Source organism: Echiichthys vipera (assembly GCF_963691815.1).
Source record: "Echiichthys vipera genome assembly, chromosome: 6".
In the NCBI taxonomy this organism is placed as follows: domain Eukaryota; kingdom Metazoa; phylum Chordata; class Actinopteri; order Perciformes; family Trachinidae; genus Echiichthys; species Echiichthys vipera.
This window is the reverse complement of record NC_139831.1, coordinates 13,425,182-13,433,916: the sequence shown is the minus strand read 5'-3', so window position 1 is coordinate 13,433,916 and position 8,735 is coordinate 13,425,182. Positions and strand designations below refer to the sequence as shown.

The 8,735-nt window shown below is 43.4% G+C and overlaps 1 protein-coding gene across 1 annotated transcript; it reads right to left on the bottom strand.

Moving 5' to 3' along the window:
- Positions 1-3,480: 3,480 nt before the first annotated feature.
- On the bottom strand, positions 3,481-8,498 carry kcnk4a (potassium channel, subfamily K, member 4a; the record flags this gene model as incomplete). Its single annotated transcript, XM_083914959.1, is given in 8 exon segments — positions 3,481-3,768; positions 3,770-3,890; positions 3,998-4,566; positions 4,945-5,081; positions 6,049-6,235; positions 6,423-6,583; positions 7,764-7,881; positions 8,310-8,498. Coding segments are annotated over 8 exon segments (1,770 nt in total).
- Between the last annotated feature and the right edge of the window lie 237 nt (positions 8,499-8,735).

Here is an 8,735-nt window from a genome sequence, read left to right as displayed (position 1 = left end):
ATGTTATTTGTTTCTATTTGGTGATTTAGCCATAATAATATATGATATATAATAATAAAGTGTCTACCTCAAGTATCATACTGTATTTGAGTAAATTATCTGCACACTCGTACGTAAACTTAGTTATTTTCCACCACTGTAGGCCCATTATAAGTTACTATCCTACATGTAATTGTAAATGTTGACATTGTATATTCTTACAGGAAGAAGTAAATATCAGAGTACAGAGCTGTTGTTGTTTTTTACCACTCAGCGTTTAAACTGGATGTCAGTGAGTGTAGAAGAGGAATATGTCAATGATGCAGAACATTAGTTTTCTAAAAATGTTAGAGCTGAAGATCGCATATTTAGTCTGAAGCTGACAGAAGTCTTGAGTCATCAGTCATATTTTATAGTTTATAAAGAAGAATTAAGACAAACGGAGTAAAAACATCTTTTAGGTCAGGAGTCAGACGCGTACACACTATCACTGATGGGTCGTGGTCATTTGCCGTGTGAATATCTTTCTCCTTCCAGCCCTCCGTCAACAAACAACAAATATGTGGGAGCCTGAATTTGAGCGTGGATTCAGGCAGTTACTTGTTTTGGCCCTGGTGGAGGGCAGAATGCCACGACGGCCTCTTGTAGTAGTTCCTGGTTCTGAGTAAGCAGGAACTGAATGTTTATCCAACAAAAAGCCGAGTTCATTCAGGACTTTCAGGGTTCAGATTTCAGGTCATTTCACATCTCCTGCTGCTCGACAGACTGTCCCAGTGTTATACTGCATATTAATAATACACACTGTGGACTATACAGTATAATAATACTATATATACTCTACTGTATATTTTTGCAGTTTGTATAAAAGACATTTCTGTTCTTTACCTTTTTACACTAGAATGCTGTCCCTTCACAGTTTACTTACAAATACAGCCTCCATTTCCTTTTTGCATTGTGGGAAAATGTACATTATCAGTACACTTCAAACAACAGTTTCACAGTTTGAATACAAACAGTGTTGAGCGTACTGAATGTTGCCTCATTTCCAGGGTGAACGCTCAAAAAACAGAATTGGTAAATAGTATGAAACTGGTTTTATATCACTCAACAGGAAGTTTTGTGCAATTCTAAATGCGTCCTGTGGAGTTGCCTTCACCGTTACTCACCAAAACTTACTGTGAATATCACTGTGTCTCCTCGGGTTGACAGACGTCTTCAAAGTAAAGAATGCAACGTGCAGTCTTCTTCTTCACTGCCTTTGTTGGCACGTTAGTCGTCACAATGATGATGAAAAAAATCACAAAGGCATCTGGACAGGCGAGCTCTGTTAACGTTAACGTCAAATAGCAGTGTGTGTTTAGGAGAAGTCTGGTAATCATCGCTTTAATGTTAAGACATTATGAGGCATCAGGGTTCAAAGGAGGACAAACAGTACGGAACTGGAAAAGGTGTGTACACAAGTTGAACAATCTCATGTGGCAAAGGGGCAGACCGTGACAAAACAAACAATGTCAGCCAAGAGGAAGAGTGGTCACAAGCAGAACCAACAGTGATTCAAGGACACGTGATAGTATAGTTGGTAAACCCCACAAACCTTAAAAGTTACCTTTAATAGCCCTCTGAACACGTACATACAAGGCGAGCACACAGAGATGCCGATCATGGTGTAAGGAGCAGGAGGTTTTAACACAAAGCAGTGGACAGTAACTCTTTAACCCTTAAAAAAAGGCACAATGAGTAGGACTTTCCTTTTAAAAGTGCATAAACTGATACAAAAGTAATCCCTCTCAGTCATCACTAGAAATGTGTGGCGGTGTCTGTATCTGCAGTGAGTCCACTTGGATTTTCTTTGTATTTTGCTGTTTTCAGGACGTTTCTGTGCATCAACGAGGGATGGGAATAAGTGCTCGAGTACTTGATTTAAGTACTTGCTTCTTTTTTTGGCTTTGTAACTGTCAATATCTTACTATGATGTGCTACTATGAATAGTGGTTAATAGGAGCCACCAAGCTAAGGCCTGACTTCACCACGTAACTTTAGCTGCAGTAGCTGTACAGGTAGTCGGCTCATCTAATGGCAAGTTAGCAAGTTAACATTACTTGCGGCTAATTCATTAGAATTGAATTACTTAACAAATAAAGTGAGGCGCAACGGCAAGCAGACAAAGCTCGTTCCAAAACGAGCGAGAATTCCCTTCACCCACTGGTGAGCACCGTGATCCTCGTCGAGCAGGGGGGGGAGCCATTGCTGACTTTCATGAACGCCACCTGCTTTGTCCCTCGAACAGCTGGACAGTTTAAATGTTGAAGATAGCTTCAATAGTCTTGTATGACTCTGACGCTGGTCTGAGGGTGAACGAGGGCCCTGCTGTGCTTTGATGATAATGAATTGTTGTTGTGGTTCAGGTTCTCCACCCGCTGCAGGGTTTTTCCCCTCTGGGAATGTTTTTAGCCGAGGTGGTAAGCCACCCATGTCCAGACGCATCATGTCTTTTGATCAGTTTGTGTGTAGATGACGTCCTAAACAAGTCACACTTTTTAACACAATTACATGGCATTTGCCGTGTCAAGAACTCCTACGCGCTCGTGCCCTGTTCTTTTAAACGTTGTATTTCGTAAAAACGGTTTCAACACCCTGCACTGAATTTAAAGCTATTAGTCATTCCCCCAGAGTACGCCTCACAAAGCCGACTTAACTCTGGGAGTTTATCCTGAATACGTCTGCGGGGAATCGATTGAGCTCAGCGGCTGAAAGACAAAGTAGGTAATTATGTGTAATGATGTGACTCATAGCCTCTTTAGACCAGATTTACACACCAGGTGTGGTCGGCTTTAAAAGGAACCATGATTCCCTTGTTTGAAAGGCCGTTTTATCTCTCTCTTTAGATTTATATGAAAAACCTTTTTTTGAGAAAAATGGAAGAGCAACCTGACAATGTCGGTTGGTCGATCGCTCCAAGACTTGAGTCCTGACTGAAATATGTCACATGCCAAAACATTTTGTACAGACATTCAGAGTTACCAGATGATTAATCCATCAGATTTTCTCCTGACTTTTCCTCCAGCGCCACCAAGTGGTTGACATTTGTTGTTGATTGCCATTTAATTTTGTACACGCATTCCTGTCCCCCTTTACTTGACACTTGTTTCTGGTAATTGCCACAGCGCCCAAGTGCCCGTAAAGACTGCAAGCGTGTGGACACACAAAATCTGAAGTAAAGATCAGAGACAGCCCAGTGAATGATGCAGTTATTCAGTCTGGAGAACTGTAAGTTCTCGCCTTATCATCCTCATGTCTGGTAACAAAACAAAACTTTGTGAGGTTAACATTAAATACTAAAAATATCCTGAACAGCATCTATTTTCATGGTGGTGAGAGTTGCGTACATGTTTTAAGTGGTCGGAGTGAAAAAGTCTGCTGTCAACCCGCAGCTTTATGACTATTATGTTCTGTCACATCTCGACTTCGGCACCATGTTGTGAGTGTGGTAACTGTCAGAGCTCAACCTGCCTGGTTCTCTGATCGGGGCGCGTCTGAAAGCGAGGACTCAGGAGGTGGCGTCGGGGGATTGGACGGCGGCTGCATGTCACTGGGCCTCCTCACTTGCAGGGGGCTCCACCTGTGTGGCAGCTGCTTCCTCATGCTCCTTCTCTTGGGCTTTCGTGGACGTCTCCTCCTGTCCTCGCTGGCTCCTGGCTGGGCGCGGTCGCTCAGGGTGTCTGAGGACTCGTCGATGTATGCCAGGTTCTCTCCGAAGAAATCCAGCAGCTGGCAGCTGGGAGAGGAGGCAGCATGGAGAGGAGGGGAGGGGAGGACGATTGAGTGGCGAGAAGGACGACGATGAGGAGGAGGAAGAGGGGAGAAGCGAGGGTGCAGAACAGGAGCAGGTGCACATCTGTTGCTCTTGTCTGCTACAGATACGCGTTTCTCTGCTGGAATCAGTTTGTTTTTCTCTTGTGCTGTGTTCATGTCAGCGGCTCTCGCTCCTCCCTCCTCCATGCTGCTGACTGTACGGCACGGCTGGAACTTGCAGAGCGCCAGGAAGGACGAGGAGACCGAGGAGACGTCTGATCCAGAGTCAAAAGGAGACTCAGATCCGGAGAGGGATCCCTGCATGGCAGCACCTGCTGAGTCCAGCTCTAGGGTGGAGCGGGCCACGGGAAGGGAGAATGAGCGGGTCAGCAGGTGAGGAAAGGACCTACCCTCTACCTGCAGACCCACAGCGGGGTCAACCCTCAGTGCGGGCCCCGCTCTCGGTACCGTTGCACCTCCAGTGGCACTGACCCGTGGCCTGGACTGGGCCACCAACGCCCTCTCAAGAGACGAATGGGCCTCCAGCTGGCTCATGGAGTTGGAGAGGCCACCCCAGCGGTTCGGCAGGTGTCCATTCTCAGGTCCTCCTCGAGCCAAGTATCCCAGAGTGCCCTGAGCTCCTCGACGCATGCGGCGACGCTCACTGCGTTTCCAGCGCCGGCGCTGCAGGAGGAAAGGGTCGTTGAACTCCAGAGGGTTTGGGATGCGGAAATCCATGGACATGTTCTGGATGTTCTGAGTCCAGTCTGTAGCGTGGGCCCTCAACTCCTCCATCTGAGAGAGAGACACATGAGACAAAAGACGAACCTCTAAACAGGATGAAGTTTGGTGTACATAGGGTCCTTTATGCTTTATGCTTCATTAATTAAAATATACAATCTGAGTGAATAAAATGACTCTTTCCACAGCTCATATATAAATCTTTTATAAGCCAAAACATATCAGACTGATGCTGTGGATCCAAGGATTTCTTATTTGTTAGCTTCGGCTCTTCAGTCCTCTAATCTATTCCACGCTGCGAGGCGCGATTAAGGGAAACGAGGAGACACGTTCTGAGTAAGCAGGAACTGAATGTTAATCCAACAAAGTTCATTCAGGACTTTCAGGGTCCAGAGACACCCCTCAGTACCCCCAGTATCTTATCTCTCTCACCTCAGCACGGGTCTTTTGAGACAGCACCCTCAGCCAGTTGCCTATCATGGTGAGGATGGAGGCAAAGTAGGCGAGACCAAACACTATCCACAACCACACCAGAGGCTTGAAGAACCAGCCGCCCTCACGACCTCCACCTGAACACAGAGGAAGTGGATTTTTAATGTGAGGCACCTGTCCCCACAGTGTGATACAGCACAGGAAGACTTTTCTTAAACCTTCTCACATCATCTCAAACAAACTTTTACGCAGTCCTCTTATCGTATATAGAGCTTCAACTAATAACTATTTTTAAATATCAATTTATCTGCTGTTTATTTTTTCAATTAAGCATTTAGTCTTTTAAATAAAAGTGGTAAATGACACAGTTTCCCAGAGCCCAAAGTCTTCACACTGCTTTTTTTGTCTGACCCACAAAAACAAAGATATTCAATTAATTTTGGTTTATGATCAATACAAGTAGCAATTGTTCACATCTGAAAGCTGGAAGCAACAGATGCTGGGGGTATTTTTGCTTGAAAAATGACTGAAACACTTTAATCCATTATCATAAAAGTTTCAATATCTCTGTCGATGAACTAATTGATTAATGGACCAATGGTTTCAGCTCTGACTGTGTATTGTACTCATGCGGTTCACGTATACAATGGAGCGCCACCTTACAACAACTTTGACTTCAGACTGCTGCTTTAATAAAATAATGATTAATTGTGTATCTACTGTATTCACTAACGCGGAGACAAAGTTGCTGGGCGAAATATCAGCATTCTGATAAGTTACAAAAGGGCTTTTGTAAAGAAAAGCCCGTTGAAAAGGTTATTTTCCCTGTAAGTGATAAAACATAAAAACAACATCTTGTTTATTCCAAACTTAACTTGCAGCCTTTCATCACGGGGTGCATGTCTGTGAGGTGGAACAGTTTAAGTCATTTTCAGTTATCAGACATTTCATCTGAATTATTTTCTAAATACCTGAAAATATCAAAAATGCAGGAAAGACACAAGAAAGGTGAAAGAAATTAAACAAATTTGCTATTGACCATTCTGCTGTCTACCCTGATAAAATAAGACGTGTGTGTGTGTGTGTGTGACTGTGTGTCTCTACCTGGTACGTAGTCTCCGAAGCCAACAGTGGTGAGAGTGATGACCACGAAGTAGAGCGACTCCAGAAATGACCAGTGTTCCACTTTCTGAAACACAACTGTTGGCACGGCGAGGAAGATCAGACAACCAATCAGGATGGAGAGAACAGCTGAGATCACACGCACAGTGGTCGGCCTGACCTTGCGCTTCTGAGAGACAGAGAAAGATAACAGCAAATACAAAAAAGAGGCAGAATGAATGATAATGAATACTTCAGGCTGTAAAGATGGGTTTAATGAAACAAGTCACAAACAAAGGAGAAACTTCCTGTCACGGTTTTACAACATTTTTTCATGGTTTTAGGTCAAATTCCTGGGCAGGAAAGATCATTCTCACCAGGAAGAGAGTCTCAATCTTGGCCACAGCTCTCCGCAGCACTGTGCCCATGTGGTCACCCACTCCAGCGAGCAGTATACCAAACATGGGGATGCCCACCAGGGCGTAGCACACGCAGAACAACTGGCCGTACCACGTCCGAGGAGACAGGTTCCCAAAACCTGTCAGAAAAAAACACAAAGAGAGTTAAAAGTTAAGTTTGAAACTTGCTTGTATATTAACTCAGCTAAAAGGTCCTTGTGTTTTCTTTGTAGAATCTAGCATGTCTATTATATTGACATAATACTGCAGTTTACTGAATGACACTCATGAATGCAAAAAGATAATGTCAAATTTTTTGTATTTGGTTCGACCCAATGCTTTATATTTAAGTTTACCGCTTAATCCTTTGGCTCATGGAGATCAGCTCCATGGTGAACTACAGTTAATCTCCAGTTTAGGCACGAGGGATGATATGAACATTTCATGTCCCGATTATCTTGCAATTCACAATATTATCCTAATAATCATTAAAATAAACTCTTAAAATGTCACCAAAACACCCTGGAATCACTTGGATACCTCATGTTTTTTTATGGGAAAAAACAACTTTAATAAGGTAATAATAAATCAGAAAGTAGCCCTTATTAAAAATGTCATAAAAGTAATAGTAGTATAATAGCCTATGTCATAAACTATCGCAGCAGAACAGGCAGAAGTCCTGGAGTCCAGTGTGGAAATGTTGGTCATTTTTACATTGATAGTCTATTAAACTATGATTCATTGTTGTGGTTGAGAAATACATGCACAGATGTGTTAACTGTCACTGCAACAAACTCCTTACTTTCTACTTTTAAAAGCTACATCATGAGGAGATGATTTTCTGTAAAATAGAAAATTCTGCTTGATTTGAACTGTAACTTATGTGCTGTGGCCAAATTAATGTTATGGTTAAAGGAGAGACTGAAGTAAACTACAGTCAATTTGACGCTCAAAACACTCCTGTGGATATTTACGATTATCACAATAATAGAAATTCACCACAGTGAGTGTTTTTATCTATTCATCACAATACACAATAAAATCTTATATGGTCTCATTCCTACTCCGTTTTTACGAATATATATATTTCTGAGATATATTTTTTGGTTTGCACATCAATGAAATAAACCACAGACATTCTCCTGCACTCAACAATCAGAATTAAACTGATATTTTGAATGCTACAGAAGCTCTCTGGGAAACGTTTGTTTTCTACTTTTTAACATTTCCAGAACAAATAGGGATGGGATCTTCACCTTAAAGAGCATTTTAAAGTTGTAGGATCTTCAAAGTGTAGCCTGAAGGTGAGTCCCTGCCTACCTATGGTGGTAATGATGGTACCACAGAAGAAGAAGGCGGAGACCACGTCCCAGCGGCTGGTGAAGTTGGCAGGAAGGTTGTTCACATCCAGGCCCGCCTCCACCGCAGACACCACTCCCTGCACGTGAGGGATGTAATTTATTTAACTGCACAATATCTTCGAGGCTCAGGGTTCCCACTCTTCTCTAAAGATCATTTTCAGTGAGGATCTACCTGGTGTGACGAACAGGGATCTGATTTAAAAGGTATGGGCAAAAGTTCACTGACCAGGATCAGCTAAGTCTGGAGGGATGTTTCCATGGTGACGTAGGACAGTCTTAGGTCAAATTCCCTTTAATGAAACCGAATTTTCCGAAAAATAAGCCTGTCTTTTTTAGATAAGCCTGATTTTACTGATAATCTTGCTTCATGAAACTGCCCTCTGCTATACTTGGCGTTATGTAAATAACTTGTCAAGAACAAGAACAGAAAAGCAAAATAAATACTGCACTGCTTTGTTCTGTCAGTGTGAGTGGGATTAAGTCACGAGAGTGTGTCCACTCATACCTTCACAAGCTTGTGGAAGTCCGGCTCAGAGACACAGGAGTTATTATCCAGGAAGGTGTTCATGGTAGTGAGTAGTTCTTTGTACGCCAAACTCTCCTGAGGTAACTCCAGGCTGCCGAAAACAAGCGCTCCCATCACCAGGTACAGCACGACCCCCGCCAGCAGGGCCAAGAGGGTGGTACATCGCATTTTCTCCCTGTTGACCCCCCTGCCCCTCCTGGGTTAGGGGGTCAGTGGTCAGAAGCCAGGATCTGGTCGGGCAGGATACACTGGGGCACAGCTGGCCATAAACAGGAAGTTCCTTTAGAGACGTACTGTATGTGTGAGCACGGAAATGTGTGAGCAAGCAACAAGTGTTCTTGGAAGGCTGACAGACATTAACAACCTTTATTTATACATCTGTGCGTCAAACCAGGGAGACGGTCA